The following is a 23,173-nucleotide window of genomic DNA, read 5'->3' as shown; positions in this document are numbered from 1 at the left end:
GCCCTTGAAGCTGCTCCGGAAGCTGGAGCTAGTGCAGAATGCTGCAGCTCGGCCGTTGTCTGGAGCTGCCCCTTTCCAGCATGGAACTCCTCTGCTGAGGGAACTGCACTGGCTGCCTATTCGCTACCAGGCCAGGTTTAAGGTTCTTGTACTTGTGTACAAAGCCCTAAATAACTTGGGACCAGGATACCTGAGAGAGCGCCTTCTCCCCTACCAACCTGCCCGGTCACTGAGGTCATCTGAGGGCCTGCTCCTGGTGGTTCCACATAGATCCATCTTCCAATTGGTATCCACCAGGGGAAGAGCCTTCAGCGTGGTGGCGCCCCTCCTGTGGAATTCCCTGCCTCTGCAGGTCAGGCAGGCGCCAACCTTGTACTCCTTTCGGCACCTCCTGAAAACTTCTTTATTCCAAGAAGCCTTTCCTTAATATGCAGCCTTGGATCTCTGTTTTTGCTTCTTTTAAATTTTGTTTTAACTGTTTTATTCTGTTTTTATTTTCATTTTATCTTGTACACCGCTCCGAAATTTTTCAATGGGGAGCGGTATATAAATATTCTAAATAATAATAACTAAATATATAAATAAACATAAAGCGTTATATAGAAATTTGTAAGGGAAATAGTATCAGTACATGATCCTCAGTCTTTTGCTTTTCACTGTGGAACATAGTTCCTGACTGCAACGATGCATTACTCTGCATTTGAAACCATGTATTATGAATGCTTTAATCTATTTAACTAGTAGATTAATTAACTGAAATTAAAGAGTGCACTGCATGCAGGCTGCACGGACAGGCAACTCTCTCTTGCCTGTGCCAAATCCGATGGAAAAGATACCTTTCCTTCCAGTTTACATCCAAAGCTAACAGATCTCCCACCCACCCCATTTCAGTGTGAATCTTCTGGGGCTTCTAGAATTTAGAACCACAAATAGCTGAAGCTGGTGATACCGAGATGCAATCAGTGCATCTTTTAAATCTGGATCAAACAATACTGATGGAATTTGAACTTGTTTTCTTTAAAGTGAATTTTGGCTGATGGAATATGCAAGAGGAAATAGAGGAAAACACACTCAGCCAATTTGGGATTCCTGGTGGGATGCTTATTTTTTTTAGACACTCCCAAATGGCGGTGCCATCTTTGGTGTTCCTGGAAGAGCTACCTGATTAAAGCCTATAGTCATTTGGAGACAAACACAACTATTTGTTATGAAGTACCATTTTAGGATGGTTGGATGAAATGAATATTCCAATCTGGAAACAGCAACTACAATGAATAGATTCCACTATTGAATAGATTTCTCACCAAACTCTGTACAAGAGAACCTCCCACACACATTATTCAAAATAATAAAGATGACATTTACTTGCATGGAGTCTAATTGGGACTAACCCTTCCCACACAGAGCAAGTGGGCATAGCTGAGAGTTGATCACAGATCAATTAAATCGCTTTCAACAGCAGCCTTTTAATCAGTCACCCGTGTTCCCTCCAATATGAAGTCAATGAGAAGAATCAAGCCGACACCTAACTAAAGTCCACCAATTTCTGAGAAACAGCCCTACCGAAACAGTTTCAGTGAATTAAAGCTGGCTGAACAAATCAACAATTAGCACAGACTTACTGAAAAGCTGCTGTCTCTATAGTCTCCTGCCAACCTTAAAATATTATGTTAAAAGAAAATGCTATCTACTTAGTAGGGAATGATCCTTCTTAGATCCTGTAATGCTCTCTTTGCAACATAATGGTCATATTCCAGAAAAGCTGTAGAGTGGTTTGAGAGTCAGGATTAGAAAGGATGGCAAAGATTAAATAATGGATATGGGGGAAGGGGGACAAGAAATACATTGGGGAACAGAAGCAGTACGGTGTATAGGCTTACTTGTGAGCCACTTCCTGATGGCTGCAGTGACGGGAGAAGGGGTGGCTGTAACAGCCTTGGGAAAGCAGAATGACATCCCCACCCAAACTGCTTATAGTCAATACATTGCCCGAATATCCAAATATATTAGTTTCACCATTCAGTAGAGCACTAGAGGAGGATGCCTTCCTGTTCTGCTTAGTTAAATACAGGGAGATAGGCATACGATAATGGAAAGCCAGCTTGGGCAGGGCAATCATTAACGTATTCAACTGCTCAGGTGTCACATAATCTTCCATCCTGATGTGAGGCATCTCCTGTCCTTTAATGTTTTAAATGCACAGCAAAGGAAGACTATTATACTGCCAGCTCCTAGATGTCACTAAAATGCTAAAGCGACCAAACAAGATTCTTTACTCAAAACACATACATTTTAAATTTCCCCTTTATTATGGATTAGACTCCATGTCTGCCACAGTAATCTGCATTTATACAGCTTTTAAAATGGGGATTTTCAGGGATTTTCGAAGTATTAACAAGGTCTTTGAGGATTCCCTGCTCCACTTCAGCAGCATAGCAAACTGTGCGATGCTAGAGCACTGATTTTAGAAACTCTGGAAACAGGAACATGACAAAAGCTGATGCAAGTGGGGGTGCTTGGGTAGAAGAAGATTTTATCTTGATGAGCTATGAAGTCTTAGATTATTAAAGGACATGAAAAATAAACGGCTGGGCTCCATGCGCAAAAGTCGTGTTCGGTTACTTGAACTGTGTGTACTTAATTTAACTGGCTATAGGGAATATACCTGTGCTTGGCATTGTCTTCCAGTTTGCTTCTGGGTACAGCCAAGATGTTGAGCTCAATCTACAAAGCTCTGTTTAGTTTGTCAATGTGGCTCTTTTAAAATATTCATTCTACCACTGTGCTTCTGAATAGGAAATTAAGATCAGCTTGAATACCTTTGGCAACATTCCCCTCTAATGCTACTACTTATCTAGCACACTTGGAATATCCAAAGAACTTCACTCCCATTTTGTTAGTGATGCCTGCAACAGTGCTTTAAAATAGACTAGCATTATGATCCCCATGTTGCAGATGAGGGGCTGAGGCTGAGTGTCATATCTAACCCTACTGCCCCTGTTTTGGAAGAAGATGTTTCAGGTCATCAATCAGAATCAGATTCAGAACTAGAAGACGCAGCACCAGACACCAGCCAGCCTGTACCAGTGGGGGAGGAAGCTCTCACAAGCGATTCCCCAGCTGGGAGTCAGCCCTCTTCAGAGCTTATCTCCTCAAAGCCAAATCCTACACACTCGCTGGAAAGTGAGCCTTCTTCCGGAGGTGAGCGTCCCGACAAGCTAGCTGATGCTAGGGTCTGCCGGAAGCTCAAACGCATGGGGTGGAAGTAAGACGTGAGAAAGTCGGTTCGATTACGCCAGAACCTGCCTCCGCACCAGGATCTCTGACATTATGGGCGTTTGGGAAGAGGCTTCCTATTCTTCTTGAGCGGACAATTGTCTTGCTTAGTCTGAATAGTTTTGCCTAGGGAGACGTTTCAAAGAGTTTAGACTCTATTCAGGTAGAAGAGACGTTTGTTGCTTAATAAAAGCTTTGTGGATTACTTAGCAAGCCTCTTCATTTGCCTCCCATCGAAAGCAGGAGTTTTCTGAGAAACACGACACTGAGAGAAGAATGCCACTTCGACTTGTTCCATGCGTAACAACAACACATTGTTTTAGAAACCAATGGGTTGTTGTGCACGAGCAGTGATGTGCCTGATGCTCCTTTGTAGGCTGTGGAGCATGATATGTGAATTTCAATTACTGGGTTGTTGAGAAGCTAAACAACTCAGCAGTTAACCTCACATCTTTGCAAGGTTTGAACCAGAAACTTCCTGACTCATACTTTTAGCCATTAAGCATCTCAGTATTACATCTTCAAGATGCCAGGAAGCAGTTCACTGAGAACTTGATTCATAGCTCATCTCCCAGTAGTCAGCCAGACCACGGCCAGATGGCCCACAGTACTGTTTCAAAGTATCCAGTCCCTGAGATTCAGCATGTTGGTGGATTTCAACTCACTCTATCCCCAATTTTTTATATAGGTTGACAAGAACTGGTGTGGTGGACTAGTATCAGCTGTGAAATCCACATGGCAGACTTCCCATACACCAAGCGGGAGGAAAATGGAAAAGTATCAACATTTCCCTTAGATATTCCCCATGTTTCTGGCTGAGTATTAAAAAAAACCCTTCTGAATGAACAGTCAGAGTCCAGGCACAAACAGTTGAGGCAGGAAGGGCCATAATTCAATGGTTCATACATGCTTTGCATGCAGAAGATTGCAGGTTCAGACAAAAGGTTAGATGATGAGTAAGACTTTTGCCCAGGATGCTGGAAAGCTGCTGCCAGTCAGAGCAACAATACTGGGCTAGGCAGACCAACGCTCTGACTGAGTATACGGGAACTTCATATGTCTTGCATGGCCTTGTATTTTAAAACTAGAATCCTGTGATCCACCAATGTGTTCTAAAGATCCGTTTTTTAAAGCCTCAGGATTTTTTATAACAGTTAAGCTATTACTAACTTGTGTCGTGTATGCATTCTCTCTTAAGAATGGTAGTGCCTTTCTAGATCCACAAAGAATCACATAGCCCAGCATTCCTTGCAAGAATCCCTGCAGGTGACAGGAGGTCTGGTGGATGGCAGCCTGCTCTTTGCCCATCTGATACCAGGAAATAGTGCAGAAATGTGTTTTCCCCCCAGATGGTGTAATAGAGCAATGTCTTTATACTAATGACTTTAATCTTCCTTTATTCTATATTGTATTGATGATCAACTTTTGCATTTTAATCACAGAGGGCCTCTTCAGATGACACGTTAAGCCACGGTTAGGCTGCTAACTCTTTTGCAGCAAACGGTTAGTGAGCATGTTTAAACCATGGATATATAGCCACATGATTAGGAATGGTTCACACAACACGATAAGCCATGATGTTTAGCTCAAAATGCTTAACCACCATATTCTGCATATCTTTGAGAACTAATATTTAAAATAATCAAGAACACCTCTATTAAAATTTTGAATTCATTCATTTTTACAGCCTGCGCTATTTGAACCTTTGTTTTAAGTTAGCTTTCAAAAACCGGGTTAAATTCATCTACTCTGATGAAACGTCTTACAATAAATGAAGTATATATATTGTAACTATTAAGTATGGAATTATAGAACAGTTCAATTTCCAACATTCATTCTTGGTACCATTCAGCAGCTCCAGGCTATAACTTATTGCAACATAATACATCCAGATGCTTGTACACGGCAAAGGAGAGGAGGGGGACTGACGTTGTAGGTCATGACAGTGGCGTTTTTCCAATGATGGAGGGCCGGCGACAGAGCAGAAATGTGTGTGACAGCTACCAGGAAATGCAACTACACTGCATCCATCAAAATGAAATGGGTCAACAACTGCTTGAGGGGACAGGAGCTGCCTCAGGCAAAAATGGAACTGTCAATGCACACTGCAACCACTACCAGCAACCACGATCCTCCTGAGTAGAAAGGCTGCATCCACTTGCCAGCCGTGATGTAAAATAAACGAGGGAAGACAATGCCCTATAAGCAGAAAGAACGTTCTTCCTTTCCATCTGGCCAACGAGAGCATGGGGAGGAGGAAGAATTGTATTTTTCACATTGCAGAGGTCAGCAGAAGTGCTTTTAGAAAGGCTTAATAGGAAAAAATGCCTCAATAGAAACACCCCCCACTCCCGATATCTGTGGGTATATACACAAAAGAAACCAGGATAAGGACAGCCTATGGTTTCTGCCTGTTATCAGGCAGGGGGAGACTGTTCTGTTGTGATATCAGAGAGGGGTAGTCGAGGGAGCTCACAGACCTTGGATCTGTCGTTGGCATAGCTCTATGGCGACACAAAAGATCTGGACAAAGGCCATGCAGCTGAGCGCTAACGGGGATGTGGAAAATGTAGAACTTAAATTCTAAGGACAATGGAGCTTAAACATTGCTTAGATGCCATGGGTTTTCAAATACCATGTTAATTAATGCAGATTAGTTGAAAGGTTCCAAAACCTTGGAGCAGACAGACAAGTGACAGCTCGTGTTTATGGACGGGACTCAAAGAGCTACTTTACACAGGCACAAGCTTGGTTTTGGGCATGCCCAGATGGCTTTTCAGCTTCTCCCTTCTCACTCTCAATAGAGCCTGCATCATGAAAGAACTGGGCATGTTTAGCCTGGAGAAGAGAAGACTGAGGGGAGACATGATAGCACTCTTCACATACTTAAAAGGTTGTCACACAGAGGAGGGCCAAGATCTCTTCTCGATCCTCCCAGAGTGCAGAACATGGAATAACGGGCTCAAGTTAAAGGAAGCCAGATTCCAGCTGGACATCAGGAAAAACTTCCTGACTGTTAGAGCAGTATGACAATGGAATCAGTTACCTAGGGAGGTTGTGGGCTCTCCCACACTAGAGGCATTCAAGAGGCAGCTGGACAACCATCTGTCAGGGATGCTTTAGGGTGGATTCCTGCATTGAGCAGGGGGTTGGACTCGATGGCCTTGTAGGCCCCTTCCAACTCTGCTATTCTATGATTCTATGTTATATCACAAACTGCGTTTGGAAGCCCCTATTTCAACAGCAAAGAAGGGAGCCAGCGCACAGCAGGGAATGCGAGAGAGGAGCATGATTTTACATCGCTAAATTTAACTGCTGAAGAATTCTGCTGCAGATATTATCATTAACATAATGGTACTTTTTAAACATGTGCTTCTAAATAGTTATACACCAGCTAAGTTTAATGAGGAAGGAGGGTGGGGGGGAGCTCTCCATGGTCATTCTACACTTAGCTCTTTTTTATTTGATTCCAAGTGGAAAGGGTGAAAGAGGCAGCATCTCTGCACAATGCACTTCTTTTCCTGGATTGCCACTTGTTATCGTCCTTTTAAGCAGCAGAAAGGAGTAAAAGGGCTGCTTAATGCAGATAAATAGATTCCATTTTAATACCATCCAGGCAGTTCTTTAGAAGAAGGGATTCAGATCCTATAAGGACTGTGGCATTTCAAGTTGAGAATAATGGCATGCACAATTAGGCCAAGACAAGGACAGATGGTAAAATACTTTTCACTGAAAATACTGTACCTTCCCGATGTATTTTTCAGTATGGCAAGTGCATCAGGATAGCCGTCCATGTTATAATCTCCAATGTGAAGGCTGATTGGAACTGAAAATTCGGGTGAATCTTCCACATATGGAACAAAGCCCCACTGAGTGCCTTTGTTTGTGAAGTCCTGCAGCACTGGAAACCACTGTGAAGCAGAAAGCAAACGCAAAAGTCCATTTCCGGGCCTGATTCAAAGTGCTGTTATTAACATTCAAAGCCCTAAATGGCTTGGGGCCAGGTTATTATTATTATTATTATTATTATTATTTATTTATTTATTTATATAGCACCATCAATGTACATGGTGCTGTACAGAGTAAAACAGTAAATAGCAAGGCCCTGCCGCACAGGCTTACAATCTATGTTCATCTCCTCCCATATGTATCTGCCCAGACCCTAAGATCTATATCATATATATCATCCTCAGGGGTCTTTCTCCGCGAGCCCCTGCCAAAGGAAGTGAAGCAGGTGGCTACCAGGAAGAGGGCCTTTTCTGTTGTGGCACCCTGGCTGTGGAATGAGTTCCCTAGAAAGGTTCGCCTGGCACCTATGTTGTACTCCTTTCGGTGCCAGATGAAGACCTTTTCATTTTCCAGGCATTTTAGGGTTAGCTCTGCTGTTTTAAATCTGTATTTTAAATCTCTGCATTGCTGCTAGGTGTTATTCTGCTCAAACTTTTATATTGTAGTTTTCAGCTTTTATATTTCACGTTGTTTTATGCTGTACCTTGAGGTTTTCGTTTTTGTGAACCACCCAGAGAGCTTTGGCTATTGGGTGGTATAGAAATGTAATGCTTTACCGCAATAACAACAACAAAGCCATAAAAAAGAAAACAAGCACAAACATGAGATCTAAAGCAGAATACAACCAGCAATAGCATAAAAACGTAAGAACATAAGAAGAGCCCTGCTGGATCAGACCAAGGGTCCATCTAGTCCAGCATTCTGTTCACACATTGGCCAGGGATGGATAAGCAAGACATGGTGCAACAGCACCCTCCCACCCATGTTCCCCAGCAACTTGTGCACACAGGCTTATTGCTTCGAATACTGGAGATAGTAGAGTACAACCAGAGTACAATTACCTCCATATGCAAACTCTAGTCAGGGTTTATTAGCTTCAGTTATCTCGTGCCTGGGTCCAGCTACAGCTGAGAGCCCCCTCCCTCCTGCTACCAACTGTCTCTGCAGAGGCCACCAGAGAGGGAGGAAGCAGCAGCCAGGCACCTCTCCACCGTGCCTGGGTCCAGCTCCAGCTGAGAGCCCCCTCCCTCCTGCTACCAACTGTCTCTGCAGAGGCCACCAGTGAGGGAGGAAGCAGCAGCCAGGCACCTCTCCACCGTGCCTGGGTCCAGCTCCAGCTGAGAGCCCCCTCCCTCCTGCTACCAACTGTCTCTGCAGAGGCCACCAGAGAGGGAGGAAGCAGCAGCCAGGCACCTCTCCACCGTGCCTGGGTCCAGCTCCAGCTGAGAGCCCCCTCCCTCCTGCTGTCAACTGTAACTGCTGAACTTTCCAGCTAAGATTGTAGTGCCTGAATTTGCTTTCCTTTCCCCCCTCCTCCTCCTCCCTCCCAATCCCCTTTCCTTTTGTGTCATGTCTTTTAGATTGTAAGCCTGTGGGCAGGGACTGTCAAGAAATACTTTTGTAAGCCGCCGTGAGAGCCTTTTTTGGTTGAATGGCGGCATAAAAATCCTTAAATAATAATAATAAAAAATGTCATGAGACAGGAAAAACTGCATGAACTGCATAATATTGTACTTGTGGTGATGGAGTCTCTAACACTTCGGTTGAATTGGTGCGATAGTATCGTGTTCTAATTATACAGTGAAAAATGCTGCCAGAATGTTTGCAGTCCAGCTTCTGTGAGGGAAAGTGGACAGATGGGGCAGAAGTGCATGTGTGCTGGGGTAGGTGGAATAGGAGTGTTATGGAGTCTGGCCAAGAGACAGAATGACTTAAAGGAAAATGGACAAAGTAGGCTGCAGGTTGGGGAGAAAAAGGAGGTTGGAGAAACGCTGTGTGTTCATGGATTAAAAAAAAACCCTGACAAGTTTTTGAAAGTCAAGATGAGAAAAAATGATAAGCATTTTAGGGGAATTTGTGCACCAAAACAATGATAGCTAACACTTATTTTTTCTCAACAGAATCATTATTGTTGCCCGAGACAGTCATTTGTATACTCTCCCTGCCCCAGATACTCAGAATAACTAAGTTCAAATACTGATTTCATTTCATTTAGAATATGAATTTACACAGCAAAAATCCTTTACTATCAATAAAAGAGAATCAGATGTGGGAAGATCATCCATATACAATTCCTAAACATCTTATAGATGGTATTACGATCACTAGAAAGAGGGGTTCAATTCTTCTAAAATACAGTAAGTGCAAATGAGGTGCTTGTTAGAAATCAGAAAGATTCTGCTGGGTTTTAACTCCCACCCTTCCCCAGGAAGATTAGTTTATAAAGAGAAGCTTCAAATACAGCTTGTGCTGCTACTTAGAATATAAATAAGATTGCAACAATAGCTGAACAGAACTAGGATTTATCAGGCTTTCAAAGATAATGGAGATACACCAGCTTTAGTGTTACAGTTATAGATGGCTGATAAAAGCATTTTAATAACAAGCTCTTATAAGCAAAGCTGTAATATTTTGTTAATTGGCCGATTAAGATTAATTGATTAAAAACTTACTGAGCAACTAAAAAGGTGTTCCTATTAATTAGGCAGCAGGTGCTTTAAGAAAAGTGTTAAAGTATTTTTAATGTAAAAGTGTTTAGCAAAAACCGGAGCTCTCTGGACAGGGTACAGGTAAATTTAAAACATAAAATACAAAACAGTAGGTCCCATGTTAAAAATAGAAGGAAGTGTACCTTTTTCTTCATAAGAAGTGTTTTAATTCATATAAAAATATGCAGTTATTAAAACTTGTTTCTTTCATTTTTTTCAGATGACAACTCTAGCTTCAAGACATATAAATTTAAGTTTATTTAAGATATTTTGCCTTTCCATTTCCTCTGTGACTTTACTGTCCAAAAAGATAACCACCACAAACGTGACAAGCCACCTTGCAAAATTAATTTCTCAACCATCAGTGCTTGAAATTTATAGTACCATTAAATAGATAGGGATTTGCTGTTCTACTTTTAGTTTATTCTAGATAAATATTCTCTATTGTAGAAACCATATGCTGACCATATTTTATGAACCATTAATCACATTTTTTTTGCATTTTATTCTATTACAAAGGTGGAGCAGACAATTATCACTCTTCTAAAAGAAATACAAAAACGGGATTTCAGAGATTTTGTATCACTCTACATCTGATGTAGAGGCTGAGGAATGCAAACAGGAAATTAAACGCAGCTTCAATTATCCAGTTGTATAGTTGCTGTTCAGCACAGTGTTCTGAAAGCCATTAAATAAATCTCTAAATAGATTATGAGGGGGAAATGGAGGCACTTGAACAGCACCTTCCATTTACCTACCATTCAAAGTGTTTTGGACATCCATGGCCACCTGGATCAGAGGTTGCATTGCCAAGGAAAGCACTAACAGCTTGAGTATGAAATTCAATATGTTGGCCTTTTTAGTGCAAGGAGTCTTCTCTAATTTTCTTTCTCTTCTGATTATTAGGGGCAATTATTCTTGTTCTGTTCCAATTTATTGAAACAAAACACGACTGTTATTTTTCCCCATGACAGGCAGGGGAAGAGACTGAGCAAAGGCACCAAGAAGGAAGATAACGTATCAAAATTTACCTTTGTGGCTGAACGGTTAAGGAAAAAGCAATGCTCTTCAGATCGGCCCGTTCAAGCTAACCTCGATGATAAGGGTGGGAAACTTCCATTTTGGCCTACAACTCCCATGATCCCTCACAATTGGGTATGCTGGTTAAGGCTGATGGGAGTTGTGGTCCAAAACATTTAGAGTGCCACAAGTTGCCCAACTGTGATTTATAAGCCTCCTTTGACAGGTGACTGCCCAAACCTCTTACAGACCTCTGAGGTAGGTGGTTCTATAGCTTCCCTACACAGCCTATTCTATTCCATTCTTACAATTAGAAATGTATTCCTAAAGTTGCCTCTCTGAAGCATAAAGCCATTTCTTCTTGCCCTATCTACAGTAAGGAGGATGGATTATGTGGTGGTCACTTGTGCTGATGGGGTAAATTGGTGTTTGTTTCCTGTGGTTTCGCACATAATGTGTCGAAGGATGATGCTGACCTGCAAACACATGAAGATGAGCACTGCGGAGCTATGATTTGCTACAGATCTCTGGTAAACGCCGACCACAGGTCCCCAAGTATTTGGAAATGAGTATTCCCTATTCCCACTTTCATCTGTTTACTGCAGCGAACATGGTAGCCACATAAAGTCTGAACTGGCCCTAAATGTTGCCCCTCTTTGGCTAGTTTCAGACCTTTGCCATTGGCAGGGCTTTAATCGACAAAACAAAAATATGCCCAAACTTGATCTGCGCAAGTAGAAGCACAACATACTTGATTTGATTTATCCCGTCCTGGTTTAGATAGGTAGATGATACTCTTTTGACATTTTGTATCAGCACAAGCTGGTAGCAAATGCTCAGTCTGACCGTCACCATCTGGCAAAACAAGAAGAAGAAGATAAAGATAATTCAGCACAGGAGAATAAAAAGTTCTCTTTTTATCACCAGTAAAAAATATGCATGCACACAGAAAGGCAATATATATAGATAAAAAGTAAACAAAGAAGTGTCAAGATAATTACACAGATATATTGCAATCCTTAACCTTGTCAGCTTGTTATCTAGCATTTCTGTTAATCTCAAAACACACAAGATTCTTCACCTGTCAAATGCTGAAGTTTGCTTATATTACCAATACAAAGCAGACTTACAACCCAAGATGAGAACGGTGAGCCTGATTGCTTCATTTTACCCCCACCAAAGTAAAGAATATTGAACCTTATGACCAAAGTCTTTAGTATAACACTATTCCAGACCAGTATGGAGTGGTGGTTAGAGTATTAGATTAAAATGGAAGAAGTGGATTCAAATCTCCACTGAGCCATGAAGCGCAATGAGTAACCTCGGGCTAGTCACCAACTCTCAAGCCGTAACCTACATTACAGGGTTGTTGTGAGGATAAAATAGAGAGGACGACCATGCACACTGAGCTTCTTGGAGTAACAGGTGTGTGTTTATAAATAACAGTAAAAATACTACTAACGGCAGTAACAATAAATAATACATGGTCAGGGATGCAGAAAGGTAACTTGGGCTGAAATTATTATTATTATTATTATTATTATTATTATTATTATTATTATTATTATTTATATAGCACCATCAATGTACATGGTGCTGTACAGCATAAAACAGTAAATCGCAAGACCCTGCCGCATAGGCTTACAATCTAATAAAATCATAGTAAAGCAATAAGGGGGGGGGAATTAATATTGGGGTGGTCCTCATGCCTCCCCTAGCGAAGTTAACAGATAACACGGTGTATGTAAGAATATGGAATGTTGACATGATAAATGTATTATATGCTTTATCATGAAATGCTGCATACTAAATTCATTCATAGCCATGCATGCCAATTCACTAGATAAGCCAACAGTTTGCCTAGCCAGAGAATCTGCATTCATGGTTATTAATTGATTCGTCTACTTTATTTAGCCTACTTTAAAGGAATGCAAAAGGAATAACTTGCAATCTTGGAGAGTTAGGAATCATCATAGTATCTACTATGATTATTTACAAGTACTAAAATAAAGAGCAGAAATCAAACATTCACATAATTCAAACAAAAATTCCTGTATTACAATAATTAATGTATCTTCTAACAATTAAACAGGTAGCATTCTTCATTAGTTTTTCCTTCCTTTCATTTGGGTGAGCTTGTCAATTAAATTATCAAAAGATTTGTCTAGCAAGCTTCGTTTCTGAAAGCTAACTGGCCTATGCTTTACTTACTCCTTCGTTAGCCACACCAACCTGGATAGAGAACAAAGGCCCCAGAGCTGGGAATCCCTCCAGGCTTTATACAATGTCTAACTCAGCTTCGGCCACCCTGTTCCCCCTTCCCTCTGGAGGGAGGGATGGCATATTCACACCTTACCAGCTTGGGCTGCTTCTCTGTAGACCAGAATAGTTCACAGCCTTGAGATATAGAAAAGAACCTGCCTGAAAAACTAGCAGCCTTGAGAAAAACCAGACTATCCTCACTTTCAGGTGTCACAAGACTGCAGTGCCTCCTTTCGTAGGGCTCTTAGCCATCTCCTGTTATAAAGCAATAAATTCCTAAGCTAAAAGCATCACAATTTCTCTTAATACTTTGCCCTTACTCCCAAGAAAAGGACAAAACTGGAGCAGAAAACCCCGTAGAACCCCATGTTCTTTCCAGTCCTCAAGAAGCACGGCAGCACCCCACTGCACTCAGGGGGAATTCTAGGAATAGGGTTCCTATTTGACTCTGCAAGCCATTGTTAAGGTCAAAGGAGAGAGGTGCATCCATGTTTGCCTACTAACCTTAGGTAAGATGAACCAATACGTTGCAGGCCCTCAGCATTCAGTTTGTACCCCTGTCTTGGACATATCAGGAAAAAGTGTTGCATAGATGTGCCGTTGTTGGTCCCCTGAATGTGCCAAGAGTTCATGGACTACCTCCTCTTCTCCTTCAATGTGCAATTCTGTACCACCACTACCAGCCCAAACTATTTGATCTAAACATGGTGCATCATTATGTGCATATTCCCCATTCATTCGTCATGCTATTCCCTGTTCAGTCCTTGTGCTGTTTAACACCCTGAGTTAGGTAGCATGCTGGGTCATTCACAACAGCCCAGGGTTTAAAACACTGGGTTTTCATTATGTGTAGACCTGCCCATCAAGTGAACATACAACTAACCAATAGTGTAGTTTAATCTTAAAAAGTGCCCCTATATTTCTGATATAAGGTGTTTACTTTGGAAACTGTCAGGAATGTACAAACACCTCAAAGCCTACTCTTCACTACTATGTGATTAAACAGATTCCATTACGAGTAGCTATGAGAATTATTAATAATTATTATTAATTATTATTAATAATTAATAATAATTACTATTAATGATTATTAATTAATAATAATAATAATTATTAATTATTATTAATAATAATTATTTATTATTATTAATAATAATTCTCATAGCTACTCGTAATGGAATCTGGTGAACCTTTTACACAGCAATAAAGGCCAAAAATATTATGACTGTCTCATTACCTCTAAATGCTCACTAAAATGATGTTTCGAAATTGTATTTTATTTACATATTTATACAATCTACTTTGCAAAAGGGTCATTGGTTTATGCTCTTGCAGCCAACTCTCAAGTCAGATGAAACTTCTGTTTTGGGCACTAACTTCCTTTCTGTTCTGTTTTGCCACCCAGTGAGAACTTTTATGCTCATGTTTGGATTAATTTTCAATTTAAATAAAACCCTCCCAAGGCGTTGTCCTTTTTAATTAGGGATGTAAATACCTCAGCAGGAGGTGACAGGGATGGGAAAGGGATTACATTAACACATCCTCTCCACCTCAATCAACTTTCTGGAGCTTATAAAAATATGACTAGGTAGCCTTGCCAAGCTTATTAATGGAAATGTTGTAGCAGATGCTAGAACAATTTAAATACCCCATCAATTGCGATAACCACAAATAATTTAACAAAAAGAATTTGAGGCTAAGTCTGAGATCTACACATTCCATACACTTAAAACAGTCCCATGCATGCATAGAAGAGTTTGCAAGCTCCTTCTGGCTGCTGGCCTTTACACCACACTAACACCTCCACTCTGGAGGACATGAAGATCAACTTGGGCCACGATGAGATTGAGGGTCTACATTGGGACTAGAGCCCTGAGAAGCCTATAGCCCAAGTGAGATGTAACAGGAAAGCATGGTCCCCCGCTACAGAATAAACAATGGTCATTCTTGAGCTCACACATGTCCCATCTGCCATCTCATCCTCGTTCATGCCTATCAAGGAGATCAGAAGCTGGTGTTTTCACTTTTAAACAAGCCACAATTCCCCATGATATACACGCTCAGGCAACTATGGTATGTTTCAACTCTAGTACAGTGGACAGGAATGTATGGGCCACCAGATGTTGTTAAACTGAAACTCCTGTCAGTCCTAGTCAGCATAGCCACTGGTGAAGAGATGGAGGAAGTTGCAGTCTAACAAACATCTGGAGGCCACCAGTTCCCACCATTGTTCTAGTAAGTGAACAAGCTGATTTGAAACCGTAGTTTGGTCCTGGCTTGTTCTCACTAATTGACTCATGACTGACTACACCCATTGGTTTGAGCGAGTGTCATATAAGCATTACTATAACTAGATTATCTGAACGGTGGCTTTTTTCACTACTGGCAGCAGCAAGGAAACTACAGTGCTATTTTAACTCGAAACTTGGATTGTGACAGCTGAGTGCTAGTTGAACAAATTTAAAGATTTATGCATAGATACGTTACTGACTGGTTTTATCTATTCATCATTTGTTTTTATTTTGCTTGTAACTTCATTGTTATGTCTCCAAAATAATGATAAATGGAATAGAAGCTATTTGTAATGCAGACACAAAAGGCATATAAAAAAGATCTCCCTTGGGTATAAACAACATTGCTTTGCTACCTTTGTTATAAGTTTTGTCCCTTCATGTAAAAATATAAAATTGGTGAAACTGAAAGCAACAGAACATACTTGCATACAGAGTCAATTGCAAGTGTATATGATTCTCAAAGAACACACAAACAAAAATAAGCTCTCTTTTTTATGAAGCCAAATCTCAGATATATTCAGTACCATTGTTACAAAGTGAATCTCTAAATGAAATTTTAGGGGATGAACACTTCCAAAAGTGCACCTATCTCTAGAAATTACTGGCAACTTTGTTAAATGATTTTAATCAATCCCAGCTCAACCCATTTTACATAGAAAGATATTCTAAACATTGCAGCTTTAAAACAGACACTAGAAAACCCAATTCTATGAAAATGGATTGTAGATGAAGATTTCTAATTTACTTGTTATTAATGTACTAAAGTGGCTGAAATAATATTCTCCAGTTTTCTTAATGCAGTAGTGCTGTTTTAAAACCAATTGTAAATTAAAATTAAACCGATTAAGGGGGATATTTTAGCAGATGAACAACATGGAGATTAAAGATGCATTTTATACGAAAATGAACTCAGCACATTGTAGAGGGAATGGTTTTCAGAAAGGGGAGAAGAGCTGGTTTACAATACAGTTCCCCCCCAACCCCCCCACTCACCCACACAAACACTGTTGTTTCCTGGAGAGTAAATTGGCTTTTTGGGACTTCCATGAAACTTAAATCGCCCACCACTATTTTAGAAAGGGCCAACTTGGGTTTCATGCAAGTCCAGTCTCTAGACAGTGACTAGATAAGGACTCAAGGTGCTTTTGATGGAACAGATTAAAGATCCATCACGTCCACATCTTGTTGCTCATAACGACCAATCAGATGCCAGTGGGAAGTCCATAAGCACAGCATGAGGGCAGTAGCTCTCTCCTGCTGTTGCTTCACAGCAACTGGTATTCATTCATTCATTTATTATTTTCCTATTCTGCCGATAGCCAAAGCTCTCTGGGCGGTTCACATATTATTATTCAATGGCATACTACTTGCAAACCTGCAATTTCCCTATATTTATCACTGTTATAATGTGGTTATAACATGGTTTCCAGAGAAGAAAGTTTTGCACCTCCTCTTGCCCCAATGCTTTATTTATTCTTAACACTGAAACTGTTAATTGTTTGCTAGGGGGATGTTATTTAATTTCCCCCCACAAAAAGACAAACTCCAAATGGCAAATTGTAAAGAACTATTACACATTTTAAAGGCTTGTTTAATTGTATTTTACTTTTCTGCACTTCCTGCAATCCACATTAATTCATGCTTCCCTAAAATGTGGCAGATTTCTAAAATTATAATGCACCCTTTGGTGATATTATCCACTGCTGTTAGCTATAACACTTGGTGAGAAGAAATTCAATTCCAGATTACTTTTCTTCCTTACATCTTTCAAAATAAATGTATTTGACATATACTTTATGCTTATTAGTATTCATGGCATTTTTCAATACCATCTGCTTTTGGGGAATCATTAACAGCTTTCTGCACTAGGACAATGTGAAACTGAAGAAACACGGACAAAAGAGAGTTTAGATTATTTTGGCTCCCAACCTCCAGTCAAACCTTGTGGGCTTTTCTTTAAAAGACAACACTGCATGCAAATATACATTTGAGTCTGGCCTAGATTTTAATGAACATTCTAATTTAATGCCATGGCAAAAACAAAACAAAAAACAAAAATCTAATTTCATAGTCTTTGACTTTGTTCTGTTGCTGTTAATGCAGCTAGATGTTTTCAGTACCCACACCAGGGACCAGCCGAAGTGTCACCCAAGAGAGATGGTATTTAATTAAAGGTCAAACAGAACTGCATAAGAATGTCTGTGAGTATTTTTAAGCATCTGCATTAGGAAAGGGATGAACTACAGAAAGAATCTATGGCCCTGATGAGTTTGCTTTTAGATCATGGTAAGACAGTACTACAGATGTAAAGACAAGTAACCATGATTTAAAATCCTGGTTAATAAACATTAACATGAGATTAAACAACATGTCTTTGGACCCATTCAGACAACACGCTAAACCATGCTGCTTAACTACAAAATGGTTAATGGAATGCATTAAGGTTGCCACAAGAGATCACATGAGTAGGTATTTACACTCTGCAAGTTATTTTAAACTTTCTTTCTCAGAAATAAAGTTTAAAATAGCTCTTTATCTAAAACACCCCTACTTAAAAGAGGTAAAAGTAGCATTTTTCACAATCAACTACAGAATAAAATTGGGGTTAATTCGTTATTAACAAGACTTTAGGCTTTTAAAATATGTACAATGATTCCTAATTTGAACCCTGATTAAAACCCAAAGCATTATTTAAAAAAATATATCTTGCTGACCAAAAATTGCTCCAAACTAAATTTACATATAAATTAAGTATTCTCTTTGTTCTGAAGCTTAGTGAAACAACTGGCAATTATAACCATTAAGAATGTTGACATGTTTCATCAATCTTTTTATAAGCTACTTTAATTAATTTAAATGTTTGTCATGCATTACAGAGTTTATAGGCATTTTATCTATTAAGGTCTTTTAAATGACTGCCTTAAAATTGTAGAAAAGAGTTTCCTACAATAGCTGTACAATGAGATATCAAACACATTTGTCAAATCACCAAAGGAGTTGACTATGTGCACGCATACTTTTTTATACAGTGCTTACACATGTCAAATATTTAGGTTAGGAAGGAAGGAAAGGAATCTCACCAAAATCGGCGAATACTGATTGTCCAACAACAGTAACATCTTCAGGTTTCTTTTTTTTAAATGTAGGTGTGGAGAAATTCCCATCCTACGGGAGAAAAAGATATGGAAAAAGACAAAATATTAGTTGTACAAATTCATGATCATCGCCTTCATGAATGTAGTGGGAAACCCAACATCAAAACACATTGGGCAGTATACAGTGCTTCCCGCATGACACCAGGACCCACCGGTAGCACAGGAAGCTAACAGTTCATAACGCAACCAGAATTGAGCAGAAATGCTCATATCTGAAATGGAGCAGGTCAGCAGAGCTCACAGAAAGGCGCTCTGCTAAACTGTTCCATTCTGCAAACTAGCATTTTGACTCATTTCCAGAGATGCTGTAGGAAGTGCTAGCTTCCTGTTGTGCTAGCGGTGGGTCCCGTTGGCAACCGAATGAACTGAGGTGCAGTGGCAGTACTGGATATCGCCCATGGGAAATAGCACAATTTGATACATCCTAGAACTAATATATTTCTGTCTTATTTACTTTGTTTTAGGTATCTATTCCTGTCCTTCAGTGAAATTCCTAGGGTGGTTAGGACTGTAGAATCACTTTTTTCCTGCATTACTTTTGGTTTTCAAACCTCACGAGTTGCAAAGCCTTTACTAGCATAACTAAAGAAAGGGTTCTGAATGGGTTGAAACAGCCCTTACTTAGATACACTGAAGCATTCAAACAAAGTTACTAAGCTATCAGAGTTGAACACATTGTGCCTGTCTTGTCTGACTGCAGCTGTTGGCATGCACATGTACGAATGCTTACTGCAGTGACCTCTTAAGAGTGCTAGGCCAATGAAAGGAAAGGCACAGAACGTTTGGAAAGGCGCTGAAGCATGTTGGGAAACGGTGTCAAGGGAAATGGGCAAACATGTTTGTATCCAATCATTCTCAGGCTACTAACCCCTGTGGGGACATGGGATTTCCACTAGTAATCCACAAAATGCAGAATCAGAAAGTATGTGAAATGCAGGTGCTTCTGAGGAATAACCCGTCACGTCCTCCACTCTACAAAAACTGGAACATCTTCTTTAAAATGACGCTGAAACAGTTCCCATATATATAGTTCATCGATTTGCATTGCTTCCTGGCCAATGGCACTCCACTTGACATTTTTATCTTTCTCATGATCAGCAACTGCAAGAATTACATTGGCTTGGTGACTAGCCATTTACATGACTAAAGCAACAGTTCCAGATGATCTTCTGTGTTTTGCAACACGCCAAGTTATACAGCAGCGCCTTCTTTGGAAAAATAGCTAGGAAGAAACCATCCCTCTCCATATCTCCAGTGGGAAGGTGGAGGCAGGGAAGGGAATGAGCCGTGTTTAAACAATACGAAAGGCAACAGGGAAGAAGTACTCTCTTGAAAGATTTTTCCATCATGCTGACAAATTAAATGGCAGTAATCTCATACAACAGATGACATCACTACGGGACTCCTGTTAACGTACACATTAGGGCAGACTGATTGGTTTAATTGGCAGCCATGCTAAAATCCTGCAGGGGAAGGGATGCTGAGTAAAACGTCTCCAAGCAATATTCAAAATATAATGAAGATTCTCTATTCTTGAAATCAGTATCATTAGATATCTACGTTTAAAGCCTCTGAGGGGCATATATATTTAGTATTTCTATTCTAAAAGATTTGCACTATTGGTCTCTTTACCTGATTTACCCATATTTCGAACTGAATTTGGCCGGAATCTACTGTTGTAAGAAACAAATCTGTAAAGATACAAAGGGAAATGTCAACAAAACTTCAATATATGCACCAATTACATCTTGCTTGGATATTTAATTCAAACAGGTACATTTAATCTAAATATACAAGGCCATCCTTATCTTAGTTAGAATGGTTCTTAAAATACATCCCCTGCGTCATTTTTAACCAGCACACAGATTCCTGTTAGAACCCTGAAACTCTCGAACTTGTAATACTAACCATAATTTAGGCATCCTTGGGTTTGTGCACCCCAGTTCCCTGACTTCTGATTTCAAACAAACCAGAGTTTGTCATTACAACCAATATGGTGAACTCTGCTTTGTTCTTACCCTTCCCACCAGAATTGGAAAGCATGCTTTGACATGGGTTTCAATTTCTGATTTGGAAGGTAAGCCCAAACCATAATTTGCTAATTCAGATGTTAACAGCAAACCATGATGTACTCAAACCCAGGTCAAAGAAGGGATTAGAGTGTTCAAGAGGAAGAGGGGATGGGAGCAAGCAAGAAAAAGGGTAGGACTTGATGGCCAAACCACAGCTTGGACATTACATCAGAAACACCCCACCATCCAGTTAAAGAAGCAAGACCTTGCTTGGTCAGACTGAAAGTTAAGAACATAAGAAGTGTTGTTCTAGATCAGACCAAGGGTCCATTTAGTCCAGTACTCTGTTCACACAGTGGCCAACCATCTGTCGACCAGGGACTAACAAAGCAGGACATGGTGCAATAGCACCTACCCACCCATGTTCCCCAACAACTGGTGCACACAGGCTTACTCCCTTGGATACTGGAGGTAGCACATGACCATCATGGCTGGGACACACGAGAATGCTGTTGTTGTTCCAAGCATCAGGTATTCAGAAGTGCTTCTGAATGGTGAGTTTCCTTTTAGCTCTCTCAGCTAATGAGAGCTCTATCCATCTCTCTTGATTTCTCTAACCCTTTTTCTCAAAGTGATCTAAACTTTTGACCCTTGTTGGTAATAAATATCAATAAATTCATTGGGCAGATAAATGTTTGGAAGTACTTTTCCCCCTGCCAATCGAAAGTAATTTTTCCTATCTAAATTCTATAGAAATGAATAGGATTGGTTTAAGAACATAACGTTCTATTTATTTTCTTGGGTCTAGCTCTGAAGCATTTGGGATTAGAATTTAAAAGCCACACAGATTTTAGTTTGGGATCTGACCTGAATCCTGGTTTCTTTGTGTCTCAATAAAAACAACAACCCACAGAAGAATCTATGTTTTCACACAAATCACATATTAAAAACGTGAAAATTCCACCAGCTCTGTATCGTGTAGCTAAGGCTTTTACATTTGATGGCCAATTCAAATTCTGAAATGTAAGAATGTCCTTTGGAAAAGTGGAAAATGATAGCATGCTGATTAAAATAATTTGCAATTCAGCCATAAAACAATTACAATAGCTTCATTGTTATTTTACATGGAGCATTTCAATGAAAAGACCTAAAAAATATAATTTGCTTCATCTGCGTTTAATACTCCCTTAACTCTTTTTAAGAGCAACGATATGGAGTGATGTGGCACTACGTTAAAATACCTTGGCTTTTAAAATGTGTTTACATAGGTTTAAAACTGGAGTAGGGAATGTGTGGCCCTCCAATGTTGTTTTCCCACTAGCCATTTCTCTTTCCTTTTTTGCGTGTGTTTTATTCCTTATCTTTGTAGGCAATTTTGGAACAAACAAACAAACTTTCATTGTATTTGACCACTGGTCAAGCTAGCTGGAGCTGATGGGAGTTGCATTCCAACAATTGGGGAGCTTCCAGACAAAGGGTTCCTATCGCTAACTATGAAAAGCATTGTGGAGATATCCTGGCTTTTGTTTCTTAATGTGTGTGTTTTTTTCTGTTTAAAAAAAAAGGTGGAAAGAGGAGGAGAACCATAAACTGAAGATGACGTCATCTGTACCTCCCTGTAGAATGACCCAGTCGTTCAAATGCAAATACCTTAGTCAGAAGGTATCACTTTCCTTCCAGCAACCTGCTTGTATTTAATCTGCATAATAAACACCTTCTCTGGAAATACCCCTGCAGGTCCCCCCAGCCCACTTTTACAAGAACCCAGTCTAAGGTTATTCAAAACCAGCATAAATTATAAAGCCATAGGAAAAAGGAAAGGAACCTCTCGTGCAAAGCACTTGAGTCATTGCTGACTCCTAGAGGGACAACCTTTTAAGTATTTGAAGAGTGCTATCATGTCTCCCCTCAATCTTCTCTTCTCCAGGCTAAACATGCCCAGTTCTCTCAGTCTCTCTTCATAGGGCTTTGTTTCCAGACCCCTGATCATCCTGGTTGCCCTCCTCTGAACACGTTCCAGCTTGTCTGCGTCCTTCTTGAAGTGTGATGTCCAGAACTGGATGAAATATTCTAGATGAGGCCTAACCAGGGCCGAATAGAGAAGAACCAGTACCTCACGCGATTTGGAAGCTATACTTCTATTCATGCAGCCCAAAATAGCATTTGCCTTTCTTGCAGCCATATTGCACTGTTGGCTCATATTCAGCTTGTGATCTACAACAATTCCAAGATCCTTCTCGTTTGTAGTATTGCTGAGCCAAGTGTCCCCCATCTTGTAACTGCGCATTTGGTTTCTATTTCCTAGATGTAGAACTTGGCATTTATCCCTATGAAATTTCATTCTGTTGTTTTCAGCCCAGCACTCCAGCCTATCAAGATCATGTTGAAGTTTATTTCTGTCTCCCAGGGTATTAGCTATCCCACCTAATTTTGTATCATCTGCAAATTTGATAAGCGTTCCCTGCACCTCCTCGTCCAAATCATTAATAAAAATGTTGAAGAGCGCTAGGCCCAGGACTGAGCCCTGCGGTACCCCACTCGTTGTCTCCCTCCAGTTTGAGAAGGTACCGTTGATAAGCACTCTTTGAGTCCGATTCTGTAGCCAACTGTGAATCCATCTAATAGTTGTTCCATCTAGCCCACTTTTAGCTAGTTTG

The 23,173-nt window shown here is 40.2% G+C and overlaps 1 protein-coding gene across 1 annotated transcript in view; it reads right to left on the bottom strand.

The window, feature by feature from the left end:
• ITFG1 (integrin alpha FG-GAP repeat containing 1) overlaps positions 1 to 23,173 on the bottom strand; it is a 113,618-nt gene that overhangs the window by 64,709 nt on the left and 25,736 nt on the right. Inside the window, exons 7-10 of the mRNA XM_063141244.1 lie at positions 20,137 to 20,195; positions 18,430 to 18,514; positions 11,545 to 11,648; positions 7,021 to 7,187 (exon numbers count right to left, since the gene is read on the bottom strand). Coding sequence (XP_062997314.1) covers positions 7,021 to 7,187; positions 11,545 to 11,648; positions 18,430 to 18,514; positions 20,137 to 20,195 — 415 coding nt within the window. The remainder of the gene's footprint in view (positions 1 to 7,020; positions 7,188 to 11,544; positions 11,649 to 18,429; positions 18,515 to 20,136; positions 20,196 to 23,173) is intronic.

Source organism: Elgaria multicarinata, chromosome 14, assembly GCF_023053635.1.
Source record: "Elgaria multicarinata webbii isolate HBS135686 ecotype San Diego chromosome 14, rElgMul1.1.pri, whole genome shotgun sequence".
In the NCBI taxonomy this organism is placed as follows: Eukaryota; Metazoa; Chordata; class Lepidosauria; order Squamata; family Anguidae; genus Elgaria; species Elgaria multicarinata.
Note: the sequence above shows the minus strand (reverse complement) of the source record. Positions and strands in the feature narration are given on the sequence as shown.